Genomic DNA, 16,725 nt, shown 5'->3' on the forward strand with positions numbered 1-16,725 from the left:
GAAAGAGAGGGAGGCAGGGAGGGTGGCAGGGGGAGGGAGAGAGGGAAGAAAGAGAGGGAGGCAGGGAGGGAGGAGGGAGAGATTTTAAGAAAATGGCTCGTATGATTGTGAGGCCGGCAATTCTGAAATATTCAGGGCAGGCAGGCTGGAGGTCCAAGTTAGAGACGATGTTGCAGCTCAAGCCTGAAGGCTGTTTGGAGGCAGACTTCTTTCTTCCTTCGGGGACCTCAGTCTTTCCTCTTAAGGCCTTCAACTGATTGGGTGAGGCTCACTCATAAAGCAGAATGATCCTCTTTACTCAGAATCTATTTAACCGTTAACAATATGTAAAAAATACCTTTACAGCAACACCTAGACTAGTGTTTGACAAAAAACTGGTTACCATAGCCTAGCAAGTTGACACATAAAATTAATTATCACAGCCATCAGTATTCTTTACTTTCCCAGTTATTACAACTACAGCTCATTCCAATTTGTTTCTTCCTGAAACAAACCAAGCTAGTCCTTCCCCAAACTGTGTGCAAGACTCTGTACTGAAATCTACACCGAATGGCTGTTGGCCTGCATGGGTAACATGGGCCTGCATGTTACTCAGCGGTAGTTGATAGAGCTTTTCATATCCACAGGAGGGCTTTTACCCCCTTTGGCTGCGTATTTTCTGTTCACTAACACTTTCCAGAGGCACCAGGGCATTGGTGCTATCACGTTGCACCAGCAGGCATCTCTCATCAATTAAAGTATCCCGGTTGCTTTGATACAGATAAGTAATTGCAATCCTTTTGTTTATAAATCTGTGTCTCAGATTAAACATTCATGGCATCTATACAGTGAACAAAAACAAAGTATTCCGCCTCTATGAAAGTTTAATCGTGACCTGAGAGCAGGGTTCCGAGAGCCCAGGCCAGCAACTGTGGCGTCACCTCCCAGCTGCTCAGAGCAGGGGCAGCTCTGTCCGCCGGGCCACCCGGGCCACCGGGCCAGCCACCCGCCTCTCCACGGCCGGGCCTCTCTCCCATCTTAGCAGCTTCCTTCTTCCAGTTCCTTACACTTGATAACTAAATGGCCGTGGCATTCTCAGACCAGAAACAAAGCTCCCAAGAGCTGGATTTGGAGGAGATAACTCAGAAAATTTCCTTACTTGACAAATGGAGGCAAATCTTTAGTTCTCTCAGGTAAGCTGCTCTCATTTTCTCATATTTCTAGAAACAGAACCAGGGGGATTTTAGGTGTTTAAGGAATCAGCTTCTATGCTTGCTACACGAGAGGTCTCCATCATAGATTCACATTTAAAGCACTTCAGGCATAACTATTTGCAGAAAAAGACTTTCCCAGCAAGGTTGGGGCCAAGGAGGTTTCAGGGGAGGGTTGAAGGGGGCGAGTAATTTTCTCGATGTTTTCTCTTCCATCTTTAGGTTGGGAACCAATAACACGACTCCTCAGGTAATTACCTTTCTCAAAGCCAGTCTGTTTTCCTCTAGTTGCTTCTTTAAACAACCAGGTTTACAGCAAAATCCGCTTACTCTATGCACATAATGTCACTCAGGCACCGGCATTTAAAGTGAGAAAACGTAAAACTAGAAAGCCTGTTGAAGATCTTGTGCTTTCTTTTTTCATAAAAATCTCTTCCTACTTTTAAGAGCTACTTCTCATCATTAACAGCACCATATGGTTATTATTTCAGAAAGAAGTAATATTAGAATCTAGAGTCCCCACACTTGTGAAGTGGCGCTATATTCTGACAGCCAAGCGTTTCCGTGTCCCCGAAGAAAAATCGTTCTGAAAATACGTATCTTTATTCAGTTTCTGAGAAATTGTTCTCCTTCCTTCACCATTTTCAAAGGGGAGAAAGATGTCTGAATTCTGGCGTTAAGAAGGTATTTTAAAATCTGTTACACAATATAAGATAAAAAAATGTATCTCATGTCACCTGAGAAGGTTAGAAGGTAATAGCCTTTGTATTTCAAATACTAATTCAATCATTGAACAAACACAGCAGAAAATATTAAGGTGATTTTCAATAGTATATGATATGATCAAACAATTGAATTAGTAATTCTTTAACCATAATGCTAAGGCATCTTGCCCCAAGTAACCTGTGATCAAAAGCCTTATTTGTGGCACCCTCTTAACAGTAGTCTAAATTAGAATCAGGGAGATAGTGACGATGTTTTAGCCCTGGAAGTATTAAATGGAAATAGCTACCATTTGGGGGACTGGAATACTCAAATGATAGAACAATCTTTGAAAGAAAACAAATAAATAAATGTCAAGTTATGCCTTACACAGGTGGGGGTGACCCACTGGCACAAAGTTAAAGATTTTCCATTTGATTTACAAAATGCATCTTATCCCATCAGTAGTCTGTGACTCGGGTGCTGTATGTCTGAGATAAGAAAGCATCTTTGCCTCTAGGGATCCAGAAGGACTAGGAAGGCGGTTTCTTTCATGCATCAGCTACAATAGGACAGGTTGTATTCATGACATTAGTGTAGAGGGAAAGTAAATTGGAAGAAGAGTTGACCTAACTTATATTTAGATGCCATAAAATCAGTTGAGAAAAATAAAAATAGATTTTTTCTTTAAAGATGGGGCCTACATTTTTTTAAAGAAGAAAATTATGCTCATGTATTGGGGAGTAGGCATCTGACCTCGTTTACTGGCCAGTTAACAATGTAATAAAAAACACCTCATGTCGACGGGAAAGATTCACTCGTTGTTTATAAAATGCTGTCCTCTCAAAACAAGACACAGTGACATTTATATTTCTCTCTAAACGTAATTCCAGTCAAGGTCTTGATAGCATTAATTATGTTTCCATAGTTACATTTAACCTCTTCAAGTCACACAAAACCTGGGAGAAGCCCCTTTGCCACAGACACTGGGGCTTTCCTGCCGTTTTCACTGCTGTGTCACGATTTTCAGACATCTTGAAAAGAGACACAACATTTTCTGGGGGGGAAAAATATTTCAGAGAAAAAGAAAGAAAAGGGGAAAGGTCATCACCGCGCTGTTTGCTTTGTTTTTTGGCGGCGGCATTTTACACAGGGTGGTGAAGGCAGCCCCGTGCCTGCAGATAAGAGTGAAGACGGACCGGGGACGCCTCAGCCCAAAGGACAAGGCCACTTGCCATCAAGTGGCCTTTGTTCTGTTCCCAAGCCCTCTGTCACCTCTTCAAAATCCAGCGGCTTTCCCATCTCCCTGGCAATGGCCACAGTGAGTACAGCTTGTCAATTAAACATGAGACGAAACATAATCTTCCCCAAACAAGAGGCCGGAGAACCTCAGCTCCCTGTCTGCTGCCCGGGAGAGTATTACCGACGATAAGGCTTCAGGCGCTTGATATTGGTGAAAGGGGAATATAATTAAAATGACTTATGTATAGTATTTTTCAAGGACACTGGTGACGTGGCAGTCTTTTCCTCCCAAACTCCGAGTCTCTATTCACTTCCTCGATTTTCGGGTTAAATTTGAGGGAGTTAAGTGAAATGAGTCACTGTGTAAGGTAGGGCAGGTCCCGGCGAGGGCTGCAAATGCCTAAGACCATGCCCAGGGGTGAGATAGGACCCTGCCCGAGGGTGGGCCGGAGGGAGGGAGGGAGGGAGGGAGGGAGGGAGGGAGGGAGGGAGGGAGGGAGGGAGGGAGGGAGGGAGGGAGGGAGGGAGGGAGGGAGGTGGGGGCCTATGCCAGACCCAGTCCTGGGGCAAGAGCGACCTCAGGAAGGAAAGGTTTTCTGGGCTGCCAACTAATATGCAGATTTGAAAAGAACCCGATATTGGAGGATCCAAGTGGATCTGGAAGCTTCTGGTCCTAAGGACCATTTGCTCATCTCAAAACTTGGCCAGGGTGGGGGTGAGGGGCTGAGACGGAGACCCAGCGATGAGGCAGAACCGACAGCATCTCACTGGGCCAAACAGGCCAGGGCTGGAGGCAGGGTCCTGACAAATGTGCGAAGGACCAGCAGTTATTGTCAGAGGCATGCTGGGGACTGGGGACCGGGAGACAGTACCGGCTAGGGCGAGATCCTCCAATTGCACAGCCCTCCAACGCAGCCCCCACATTCACCTCAGCCCCAACTTCACACGATACTCCAGGGCCTCGGCGGAGACCTCTCCTGGGCCCAAGGGCAGGAGGAGGAAGCCCGTTCTCCCCGGGCACAGGCTCCCTACCCTGGCCGAGGGCGCGGAAACCTCCCGCGGGGCCCGGCCACCCGAGCACAGACCAGCAGCACGTGCCCTGTCCAGCCTGCCGTGTGCCTAGTGCTCCCCGGTCCTGCTCTGTGCACACGGCCCTGCTGAGGGGGTTGAGGGGAGTCACAGTCTCCACCTGTTTTGTTTTGTTTTTAATCCTCACTGAGGATACGTTTATTGATTTTAGAGAAAGGGAGAGAGAGAGAGAGAGGGGAACATTGATCTGAGAGAGAAACATCAATTGGTTGCCTCCCCCACACACCCTGACCAGGGATGGAACCCTGCAACCTCAGAATGTGCCCTGACTGCAAATCGAACCCACAACCTTTTAGTGTAAGGACCGAAGATCCAACCAACTGAGCCACCCAGCCGGGGATGCACCTGCTTTTTGAGCACAGAGGCTGAGCTGGCCCAGACTGCAGTTTCCTACTCTGCTTAAGCTCCCCGATGAAACATCATCAGATGTAGGGACTCCAGCCCCCCTACATCCCCTCCCCCATTGCTTTTCATCATGAGTATTCTCACAGGCCCCACTGTCACAGCTGCAGTACAAATGGACTGGGGCCCATGTGCTCTTTCTCCTCAAGAGTCTTTCTGCCTCATCCCACCTTCCCTCTTCTGCTCAAACACCAGAGGTCCCAGAGGTAGGTCAGCAGGCCTCTCAGAAGATGCTACACTTTGCCCACTGGCCTCCCAGCCCCTGGGTGGTGCCTTCACTCAAGCCTTAGGTGCCCAGCAAATCCTTCCCTTTGGGTAATGAAGACAGGCGGCGCATCACCGTTAGTGTCCAGGCTCCGTGGTAACAGGGCCACACTGGGTGGGAGGAACATAGGTTAGAGCAACTAGTTGTGTTTTACTGGACAAGATAATGCTTTTAATGAACACGCTAATAAAAACGTAGTATTGGTCTCTGAAACAAACTTCTGTGGAGAATGTCACTTTAAAATGTGTATATATCAGGAAATAGGCTACTTTTGTGTGAGAGAGAGACTCTGATTCTCTACCGGTTTTGCCTGTGTAGGTACAGAAATTCCAGAAGGGATCATAACGTGGGGCCGTGGGGGGGTCCCGGGACAAGGGGAGCGGGCAGGGGAGTCTTTCTCAGCGGTCTTCTCATACTATGCATTTTGTACCATGTGAATGTACAATCTATTTTTAAAAACACACATACAATTTTAAAAATAGAAAAAGGCATTCACAGATGCTTCCAGAGTCTTCCAGTCTCTGTAAATCTCTCTGTGTGGAGGCAGGAGCGTCTGGGCCTGAATCCTCTCACGTCTCCGAAAACACAAACACCATGCAACTGGAGACCTCCCCGCTGACTTTTCCAAGGCAACTCTCTCCCTTTGGAAAAGGCTGGGAGACAAAGGAACCGGACACTGTAGCTTGAAACGGATTGATGGAGTATTAAGGAAGTCCCAGAAGTAGAGATCATTGATTTTTCTTTAAAAAAAAAAAAAAAATTGGGGCTTATTCCCATTATGTGGGCCAGATGATAGTGTGCCCTTTAAATAGCGGTCACAGTAATTAAACACACCCTGGGACTGGGAGAGGATGAGCCTCGGGATCCTGTACACTGTGTTCCAGGAGGCGGCTGGGAAGCTTGACCAATTCTAGACGTTTTGGCAGGGCGCTTGGCCACCTGGCCATCCCCAGAGCTATGGAACCCCAATGCCCACTGAAGAATGCGCTGGGCTGCCATTCCGCTGTTGCTCCCCCATTTGAAGTAGGGGTGCGTGGGGCTTCCTGACATTAGCACACACTCTTTGCTGGGAACCTGCTCAGTAAGTAGGGGTGGGTGAAGCACCCTACGTGCCCTTGCTTTCCCAAGCTCTCCTGTTTCTCACCTCTTTGGGGCCCTATTTCCAAAATTATAGCCTTCTTCCTCCCCAACCTAACAGCTTATGGCGTGTGCACTGCAGCGAACGCTGGTCAAGGCCACTGGCCCAGGCGAGCTTGTGGCCAAGGGGAGCACCCGCCTCTGGGCTCTTCCACCAGCCTCACCTCACTGCCTTCCTCCCTCCAGTGGCAACTTTCCACCCTCCTCCACAGCCAGGCCCTTCTCCAGGACCTGACCTGGAACACACTCCTGTAGCCTCTTTCATCAGCAGCCAATAAACAAACCCTGGTGTATTTGCAGCACCACCCAGCAGGATCATACTATAAATATAATGCTGGGAGATCCCATATTCTGGAGAGATCCAGATGAAGCTGTAATAGAGGACAACAGGCAATGAGATGACTTTTTGGGAGCAGGAAGCACAGCCTGGCGGCCCCAGCATAAGGCCTGGCCAGTAGATGGGCCCAGGGGATGTTTACTTACTTCATTAATTCACTGCTTTGGATGATCCCCTAGAGAGGCATCTCAGCATGGGGTGGTGGGTGTCATTCGTGTGCCACTTTAGATGCACTCTCTAACCTTCTCCATCCTGGTTTCTGCCCAGGAGGCTGACTGTAGGGACTCCATCAACAGTGCTCCCTCTTCCTCTGGCTTCCTGTCCAGTTTGTCCAATGGGAACCATGGAGGGAGACTGGAGGGAAGGAAGGGGATGAAGTCAGGTTGTGCCCAGCTGGCTGATCTCCCTCCTCCAACGCAGCCGAGGACTTTCCTTCCTGATTCAGGTGACCCCTCCTTCCCCCTGCAATAGCCATTGTGGTTTCCCCAAGGCAGCCCACATCTTTGTAAATAGTTCCTGTATTAAACTTTCAAGTTAATTATCCTGACTTGAGAGAGCCGCCGTTTCCTGCTGGGACTCTGACTGGTACACGTTGAAAGGCTTGCATCTGGGTCTTGGCACTGCCCTTTACTAACTGTGTGACCTTGGGCCTCCCACTTAACTGCTCTAACCTTTAACTGTAACATAAAAGGGTTGAATTAGATTTTTTAAAAATTATTCAACAATTGCTTATTGTGAGCTACTCTGTACCAAGCACTACTCCAGAAGCTGACAAATCGTGGTAAACAGTTCAGTCCGACCAGGAGCCCAGCGCTCTGTTTGATGGGCTAAGATGCACTACTTCTAACAATCGTGATCGGCCAGTAATTTTTAAGGCAAGAAAAGATTTAGGGAAGGAGCTTCAAAGAGAATTATTCTAATTCCTATTGGGTGGTGGGGTTGGGTAGGGGAGGACTGGATGGGGCCAGGTTGTCACAGGGAAACTCTAAGCCCAGGGACAAGGGACAGAGCAGTTGGGGTAAGGAAACTGAACCTTTTGGGAAGAATGACCCAGGACCTCTATCTTCGTGTGTGTGCTCATGTGTGTGCGCGCATGTGTGTGTGTGCGCGCGTGTGTGTGCGCGCGTGTGTGCGTTTTCGTGTATACATGTGTGTGCGTGCGTGTGTGTGAACGATCACCATCCTTACCATCATCACGGCAACCAGGAAAGGGGCATTCATTACGCACCCTAGAAAAGGAACAGAGTGAAAAGAGAAAAACCATAAACCGTGCTTGATTGTATTAAATAATAACAGTTATTACGGTCATTAGGGCGGTTTACCATTTGTGTCTGGTTACCAGGCAGCACAGCAATGTGTGTATGTCCCTGAGCATGTATCACGTTAATCTCGTAAATTATATTAGATGGGAAAGTAAATGGTAAGATGAAGCACCTCTGTTGTCTCTAACCGGTGGGGTCTGGCTGGAGACGCCCACAGCCCCTCCGTTCTAGGCCTCCCCAAGGTGCATCTAGATGGTGACACTCCCTACGCTGGAGGTGGCAGCTGGCAACAGAAACAGGAGATGGGATGGTTTGGCTTGCAGACGGTTTCTAATTGAATTTGCATTCTAAGCCTTTTTAGTCTCAACAGTCTTAATCTCTAGACTCACACACACCCCCTCCTCCCTCATTCCTGCCAGTCCTGGTCTTTCCCATCTGTGGTAGGACTTTCTTCCTACTGCACAAGATGTCCCAGCACAGACAGGCTGTTTTCACAAAGGTAATGACACTCCGTTCACTCAGCACTTGTGGTCCCTTTTCCACACCTCTCCTCTTCCAAGGGTGGCCATGATGTGGGCCAAGCAGGGGTTCTCCCCATTTGGGGATTAGCAAATAAAGTCTTACAGTGGTTGGCCAGCCTGTCCAAGTTCACGGGGTCAGTAGGAGCATAACTGGGGCTTCTCTACACTGGTCAGTCTTTCTTCTGTGCTATGTAGCCTTGATGTCGGGGACCCACTTTCCATCATTTTCAATCCTCTGCTGGGGATGCCCTGGGTTGGTGGCCTTCTTTGCCCATGGTACATACTGGGTCTGTGTCTTCTAAGAGCAGACTCTGTGCTCACCTGCTCTCTCTCCTTGACTTGCAGTCATAGGATGGCACGTACAGGATTAAAGCTGGGGAGGGGGAGGGGTGGTGTTAGAATGGGCACAAATCCCAGCTCTGCTTCCACAAGCTGGATGACCTTCAGCAAACGCTTCTCTGTAAAAGGGGAATAATAACATACCTACCTCAAAGAATTAAATTAACATAGTGAATTTAAAACACTTAGCCCAGTGCCTGGTACATAAAAATGCTCAACAAATGCTAGATGCCATTTGCCAGCCTACTTGAAATGCCACCTCTTCCATGAAGCCTTCCTGAGTACTTCAGTCAGAGGTTGCTCTCCCTCCTTTGTTCGTTCATGGTACTGTGCACTTAATTTTGGAACTTCACGCCTCTCTCTTGTGCACAGTTGTGGGGTGTTAGACTTCTTATGTGTCTATAGCCCAGGCAGGACCCAGCACATGCTAAACGATGAATACATCCCTGATTATGAATGGATCCCTTTTCTCATGTGTCTGATTTATAAAGGCTTATTTCCATTTTTCTGGGAAGCCCTAAAAGACCGTTTCCAATCTCAACGTACTCTTGAGTACCCTGGAAAACCTTAAAGATTCTGGGGCAAGAGCATAGAGAATGCTTGCTAATATCATTGAAACCCCTATTGCACTTGGCTGGAAACAGAGGCCTGTCCCTTCCTTTGTATCTGGGGCAAGTCTCCAATACAGGGACAGAGGCACAAGGACAGAGCCGCAGCCTAGTGTGCACTGCAGGGTAGAGGAGAGACGGCTAGAAGGAAAGGGGACACCAGGGACCTGAATCAAGCAGGGATGACAAGGCATGCGGTTGACACACTGAGCCCTCAGGACAAAAGTCCTCAGTGAACCTGATGTGAATCTTTCGCACAGGACTCTATGATTCAAATAGAGAAATGGAGTAGTGCGTAGCCCTGCATGCAGGAGGGGGACAGGCCACCTCCACGATTCTACCACGTTGCTCCAGATTGACTGATGAGGCAGGTGTCTCAGAAGAATTATCTGCATTTGAACGAGCCATTTCTTTCCCCTCCTCTCAGAAGCTGCGGCAGAGCCTCTTTGGAAATACGGTCCCCGGCTTCAGCAGCGACTGGGAAAGGGCCTGTTTCCGGTTCCACAATCCTTTTTCTGACCTGGCTTTTGCTCTGGAAGCAGGAAAGGTAATAGCAGGTGATGCTTTTTTAAAATCCCAGTTCCATACTCCTTAGCTATGTTTCCTTTCATTCCCATCCCTGTGATGCAAGTTTTCATTATAATCACTTGTAGAAACATCTTGATAACTTAAAATGTAAACTTACATGATAGCAGACTGTTTAAAATTACAACATCCTATCTGGGTTGTAACAAAGGCTCAGACTCTTTCCTCCACCCTCCCGCCTTCCAACTTCCAGCTTTCCTGGCTCCTTCCCCAAGTCCTGCACATCCCTGAGGGTTTAGAGGCAGGAGATCTAGCACCTTCTCTCTGGTTTGTTTAAAACCTCAATAATTCATGTCATTGATCACCGGCCACACAGAATTTCAAGAACTAGCCCCCCTTTTCCTTCCCTCCTACAAATGTGCAAGTTGGTGTGAAGCGGGCACAGTGGAGGCAGGGTGCAGGAGGGCACATATCCCCAGGCGCCGGTCCACGGGGCTCCAGAAAGAAGCCCGTCACTGCACAGATTCCAGTCCGGCCGGGGGAGCCCCTGGGGAGGCTGGCACCTTGTAGTACAGTGTCCCCTGCACAGCCTAGGGGATGCTGGACACCAGGAGGGAAAGGGCTGCAGAGAGGAACAGAGCAGGCCATCCACTAGCAAGAGCTCTCCCTTGGAACGCCAGCCCTGAGCTCTGCCATTGCAATCCTGAAGCCCTGCTCCCAGCCTCACCATTCATCTCCCCCTTCGCAGGGAGGGGCCCGAAGCATTCAGATGGCTGTCCAAGGATCCATCATCAAGCACCTGCTGTTTACGAGGAAGGGGGAAGACTGTAACTTCCACAGGTAAGAGGCCTCTGAGAAGCATTTGGAAGAGTTACTCACTTCATGAGAACCTTCACATGCTAAATAATCACAGCGGAGATCCCCTGGGGCCCCTCAGGAAGGGGACTCACCCGGTGGGGCTGGATCCTGTGGCCGGGGGAGCTCTCCCAGAGTCACTCTCAAAGTGCAGGCGCAGAGCAATGCTGGCAGTTTTCATGCTCTGCTGCAGACCCTGCCAGGGAAAACGCAGCGCCGGGTCTCAGGGGGGCTCCCTGACAATATTTGATGGGAGCTTCAACCCTGCAATTCCAGGGAGGAACAAAAGGGCGATGAAAACCTGGTAAATTAGAATTAATCCCCTCTAACCAGGCTTCCGAAGTACAGTGTGTGCTAGCTGCCTATTAAAAAACCAGTTCAAATTACTTTATTCTTAGAAGTTAACAAGCCCTGTCATTTGCAAAGCTCTATGCTTCCTATTAGAGCAAATATAAATAAGTAAAAGGCATCTCTCTGCCCTCAAGCAAGATAAGTTATCACCCAAAACTGGAACTAAATAAATGTACAATACATTCTAAGGTGGTGAGTTGGCAGCTTCCTCAAAAGGAGAGCCAGAGCTGGGGTTCCTTAGGCGAGGGTTATGAAGGGAGTGCCCTCAGGAGGAACAGGAGAAACCTTAGAGAGAGCGTGGGGGGGGGGGCAGGGAGGCTGGGGAAGGAGAGGGTTCGGTGAGGTCTGGCCTCAACCAGACCCCAGGAGCTCTGGGGTGCACTGCCCTGACTACAGCGGAGGGAGCAGGGCCTCAGGGCCTCCACCCCACGGCCTCGGCATCGGCCACGGCCTCCTGCAGGAGGGGCATAGCTCCTCGTCATTTCTGGGCCAGGCGCCTCCAGTTCTCCAGAGAAAGTTGAAAAGTAGAGAAGCCAGTGACAGCAGGACCGGAAGCAGCTGGGGGACATGTCCACCAACTAGGAAAAGGGACCCCAGGGAATCTAGACGTAACACACACAGCGTTTGCTGCACGAGTGTAAAGCATTTACCACGGTCCTGGCATGTGGCAAGTGTTAAATAATGGTAGTGAGTCAGTGCTGTGATAGCCCAGCTCCACGGAGCCTTCCTGAACCTGCCCGGCCTCCTGTTCTCTCCTCTGCCCTCTCATAGCCTCCCTTCCCTTCCCACCACTTCCCACTGGGGTTCGGGGGTGTGAGTCTCCTTGTTACTCATCTCTGTGTTGCCGCAGAACTAGACGGATTCTATAAATTACTGCTGAGTTCATTAGGAAAACTCCATGTGTTTCTTCATCAGGACAACAGCTGTCAATGTCAGGCGCAGTAAAGGTCTCCCCCTAAGGGCGGGTTCCTATTCCTGGGAGGTTTCAGTCTCGGGCTACTCCTCAGTGGGGCGTAAGGGTTAAGACCAGGAATCACTGCTCTGCCACCTTCCAGATGCCTGCCCGGGGCACATCACCCACCGTCTGTCTCAGCGCCTCAGCTCTGAACTGGAGCAGCCACAGTGTCTGCCGCGCAGGTGGCCGTGAGGATTAAATTAGGTGGCCCGTGTGAGTGCTCAGAGCGGGGCTGGCACAGTGGGTGCCAGGTGAGCGTAGGCTCCGGCTAGTGAGGGCGGCCAGCTGCACGTTAAAGGCAGACGGGCGTGGCCGTGGGCCGCGGGAAGTATGCTCAGGGCCGTCCGCCTGGGCCAGAGGGTTTGCCAAGTGGAAACCTGGGAGGTAAAACCGGGAGAGCTGTTTGGGGCTGCACTCGGAAAGGGCCTGTGTTATTGGGTAAAGGGCTTGGTTCAGTCCCTGCCGGGGTTCGGGAGAGAGGACAGCAGTGGGGCTCTATGGGGGTGGCAGTCCACAGGCTGGGACTGGCTGAGGTACCAAGGAAGCAACATGCCGCTGTGAGGACGCCAGTTCCGGTGACAGCAGAGGGGACCAGGCCCGGCAAGACACTCTCACAGTGCAGGCTGATGAAGGAACCCCCCCGTACTCAGAAGGTTCATAAAAGTGGAGGCTGGGCACTGGCAGGTGACAGTCCTTCCCGTGTCTCCCCGCCCCCCTCCTGCCTTGCAGGTTATGTGCCCTAAGCAGGCGGCAGCAGAGGCAGGCCCTGGCTGAGGCACTCGCTGGCATCCTGTGGGCGGCAGGAGAAGCTCAACAGGCCACCGTCTGTCTTGTCACTGAGGACACTTACATCGCCTCCACTCCTGACTACTCTGGGGACAATTTCACTGAGCGGGTGAGTGCGGTCCTGCCCATCCTGCCAGAGAAGGGTGGACAAAGCCTGGGCACTGGACTCACCGTGGACATGGAGGTGGGGCCCCATCGATGCTCCTGAGTGTCTGCTGTGGCCAGAGGCACCGTCCAAAGAGGCGAGGGCCAAGGGGTGTAAGTGACCCAAGTGGCCAAAATAGAAGATCCTGCTACAGAATTCACCATGGTCAAGAATATCCCTCCCATACCTGAACTCATCATAAACTCCATTTCCATGCCCACTGTCTTAAACATAGCAAAATTCTACCTGTTAGGAAATAAATCTGTTTATGGTTTTACTGTTCAAGATACTATATTGATTTAAAACCGAGGGATGTAAACATGAGGCCAGAGGCCACCCAATTTTACCATGTATGTTTTACATGGCTGTACGTAAGAGAATGTGTCAGGCTTTAGCAATGTGATTTTGCAATGAAACAAAACTCTCCCTTGAGGTAATAACGGTGAGTTGACATCTTATAGATGTAACTTTAATCTTCCTTTTCAATTTCATCTTCTATTCCTGATTTATAGCTGCGGCTATTTGAAGTTTCAGAGAAAGACGCCACTGAGAAATTCATCTATGATCATTTAAAATGTGTAAGTGTTTAAGTCCGGAGATAATTCTTTTATGTTGAGCTGATCTTACAGGAACCTTCTTTCTTTGATAAAGTGTATTTTTAATGATGCTTGTTAAGAAAGCCAGGTCACCCTGAGGGCTCAGGAAGAGCGAAACGAGAGAAAGGAAGCCCGCCCCTCCCTCCCGCAACCTAGAAAGAGGCAGATCACACACCCGCCACTCCAAGGCTAATCAAACCCGGGAAGTACTACTATTCAGGGCATATACCAAGATTTCCTTTGTGGGAAGAGAACATGTTAAAGCAGTCTTGCTTCACCCAATGAATATAACACAACAGTGGTAGACAACTAAGGCTCTAGTCTGAATTGCCACAGTGACCATTCTCACTGACGCTGAGAAGATCACTTCTGCTCTGAAAGAGGCGGCCCTGTTTCACCTCTTCTGTCAGCACCTTCCACAGTGCCCTCCCCTGCAGTGGTTCTCAGCCACCCCCTGGGTCGGGAGGGGACAAAGTAAGGGACAGGAATGTTAGAAAATGGAAGGTTTTTAAAAAGATTCATCTGTGGAGAAAGAAATGAAAGTTAATTTTCTGAAGAACTGGGACAACGGTGTGAAAGCTGAGGACCCCTGAGCAGGGTGACCATGAAGCCACACAACTTTGGGTTGTGTAGAAGGGAACTGTGGTTCATGGAACTCACTGCTCCGTTTCTTTCAAAGGCCGTAGGGACAGAAACCTTGGGCAGGAGTTCTCGGCCACACTAACTACGCATGATCTTGGCCACACTAACTACACTAGCTCCCCTGGGCCTACCTCCCCCACCATCTCATGGTCTGCTTGGCAGGCAGAAGAATGGTCCCCCCATATATGTTCATACCCTGGCCCCTGGAACCTGTGAATGTTACATCACGTGGCAAATGGGAAATAAGGTCACTAATCAGCTGCCTTTATAACAAGGAGAGTATCCTAGATTACCCAGGTGGGCCAATGTAATTACAAGCTCCTTATGTGTGTAGGAGGAGGCAGAAGAGAGGGGAGGAGTGATGTGATGTGAGAGGAGCGTCACTGTTGTGGCTTTGAAGATGGAAAGTGGGGCCATGAGCCAAGGACTGTGGGCAGGGCCACTAAAGCTGGAAAGAGAAAGGAACTAGACTCTCCCCTAGAGCCTCCAGAAGGAACGCAGCCCTGCTGGCATCTTGATTTTAGCCCAGTGAGACCCATCTCAGACTTCTGACCACCAGAACTATAAGATAATACATTTATATTATTTAAGCTACTGAATGTATAGTAATTTGTCACAGCAGCAATATGAAACTAGTAAAACCTGTCTGATAGATTTTCAATACCTGACATGAAACATTAAGCTGGAAGCCTGCTTAGAGACTGTCTTACAGGCGGGAGATGTTTAGTAGGGTTACACAGATAGACAGGAGCCATGTAGGAAAGAAATGATCCTTCCAGCTAAAAAGCTAAAAGAGGCAAACCCTTCGCTCTGTCTTCCATCTCTTCACCTCTGCCCTGGGAGAGCCTGGTTCGATAGGAAGGACCCCGCATCTGCAAGGCTTCTCAGGAGTTGAGAATCAGGGGGCAGGGCTGAAGCTACACACAGGCTTTCCCCACAAAGGCTGAGAGTGGAGTGGGAATAGGTAACAAAGGCCTGTGCACAGCACAGGTGGGCTCCGCACAGAGCTGCCTGCGTCAAGCCGCCCCAAGCTGACCGTCACCGGGGCACGCTGGGAAGGGCCGGCACCGTTTCCGAGCCAGGGGGCACCTGAAGCATATATATGCCACAGGGCACTCCCTGACCAGGGGCTGCTTGTTGTCATCAGCCCCCATTCAGACCTTCACCAACCCCCATTCACTATCAAAATGCACCCATCCTGTGACGCAGCTTAAAGCGCAGATCTCAACCTTGTAGTCTGAGGGCTACATGTGAGCAGCAGACCTACTGTTATAGGTTGACTTGCATCCCCCAAAAAAGATATGTTCAAGTCCTAAATCCCAGGACCTGTGAATGTGCTCTGATTTGGAAGCAGGGGCTTTGCAGATGCAATCAAGTTCAGGTCCTGCTGGGTTGGGGGCAGGGGTGCTAATGCAATGACTGGCATTTTTATAAGAAGGAAATTTGTGCATAGACCCAGACATTCAGGGGGAACACCCTGTGATAACAGAGCAGGGACTGGAGCGATGCATCCCCCAAACCAAACCAGGGATTGCCAGCAGCCACCAGAAGCTGGGAAGATCAAGGATCTTCCCCCGGGGCCTGTGGAGAGAGCAAGCCCTGCTCTGACACCTTAAGACTTCTGGCCTCCAGAACCAGGAGAGAATACACTGCTATTGTTATAAGTCATAGTTACGTCAAAGCAGCTCTAGGAAAGCAATGCACCTGTATCTGAAACATTAACCCACATGGTGTTACTATTTTTTTTTTCAAATTTGAGTCAGCAACAGTCAAAAACAATCAGGAAATCCCACATAAAAACCTGGATTTTAGCTTTTCCCCCAAAATGAGGAAATCTGGCTGCTCTAGACCGATCACTTGGCACATCCTCAGTTAGCTGAGAGTGACTCCCACTAGCCAGGTTGTGACGGACTGAATGCTGTTACCTCACTGGTACAAAGGGCTTGCAGACATGGTGAAGTTTAAGCTTTTGAGATGGGAGATTATCCTGGCTTAGCCTGGTGGGCTCAATTAATTGTGGGGTTTCATAAGGAAACTGGGATGGTGGGAGGGGGAGAGGAATAGTGTGATGCCAAAGCAAAGGGAGAAGGCTCTGTAAAGTGGGATCCAGGCCAAGGAACAGGAGGCTCCCAGACACTGGCCCGGGCTGGGAACAGTCTCCCAGAAAGCCTCCGGGTGGGACGCAGGCTTGCCAGCTGTTTGAACTGGGTCCAGTGACACCCAGGTTGGGCTTCTAACCTCCAGAACCGTAAATGATAAATTCGTGTTGTTTTAAGTCCCCAAGTGTGTGGTAATCTGCCCAGGCAGCGATAGGAAACAAATACACAAGCCTTCTCCAGGTTGCCTCAGCCCCAGGTCTCCCATTTCTCTCACTCACAGCCTGCAGTGCACCCATGTGGGCTCCTGGCTGGCTCCTCTGGCACCAGAATTTGTCAGGCCCTGGTTCCTATGGCACCAGAATTTGTTCTCCTGCCAGGTCACAGATAGTGAAGGTGACAAATGAATCCATAAAAGGAAAAGCACACGCACTTTAGCCAAAGGCTTCCTGGTACAGGGCCTCTGAAGGAGGGGCCTTAGCCCTGGCACCTCCACAGCCACCCAAGAAGCCTCTTTTCAGCAGGTAGGGAATTGACAAAAAAATAAGGTAAAGCCAACGAAAGAGAGGCCCTCAGTGTTGGTTGGTCAATTTGCATTTGACCCTGGAGATCACAGGGCACCTTAGAAAGTTCTGAGCAGAAAAGCAACCTGACCGAGGAAAGAGACAGAAGTGCCTCAG

General features: G+C 49.7%; 1 protein-coding gene across 1 annotated transcript in view; it reads left to right on the top strand.

Moving 5' to 3' along the window:
* The window catches only part of MINDY4B (MINDY family member 4B), a gene marked incomplete at its 5' end in the record, with an annotated part of 30,221 nt that overhangs the window by 1,312 nt on the left and 12,184 nt on the right, over window positions 1-16,725 (top strand). The window contains 5 exons of the mRNA XM_081138001.1: window positions 3,046-3,213; window positions 9,522-9,641; window positions 10,368-10,459; window positions 12,510-12,675; window positions 13,224-13,289. Coding sequence (XP_080994127.1) covers window positions 3,046-3,213; window positions 9,522-9,641; window positions 10,368-10,459; window positions 12,510-12,675; window positions 13,224-13,289 — 612 coding nt within the window. The remainder of the gene's footprint in view (window positions 1-3,045; window positions 3,214-9,521; window positions 9,642-10,367; window positions 10,460-12,509; window positions 12,676-13,223; window positions 13,290-16,725) is intronic.

This window comes from Miniopterus schreibersii (assembly GCF_964146895.1).
Source record: "Miniopterus schreibersii genome assembly, chromosome: 5".
Classification (NCBI taxonomy): domain Eukaryota; kingdom Metazoa; phylum Chordata; class Mammalia; order Chiroptera; family Miniopteridae; genus Miniopterus; species Miniopterus schreibersii.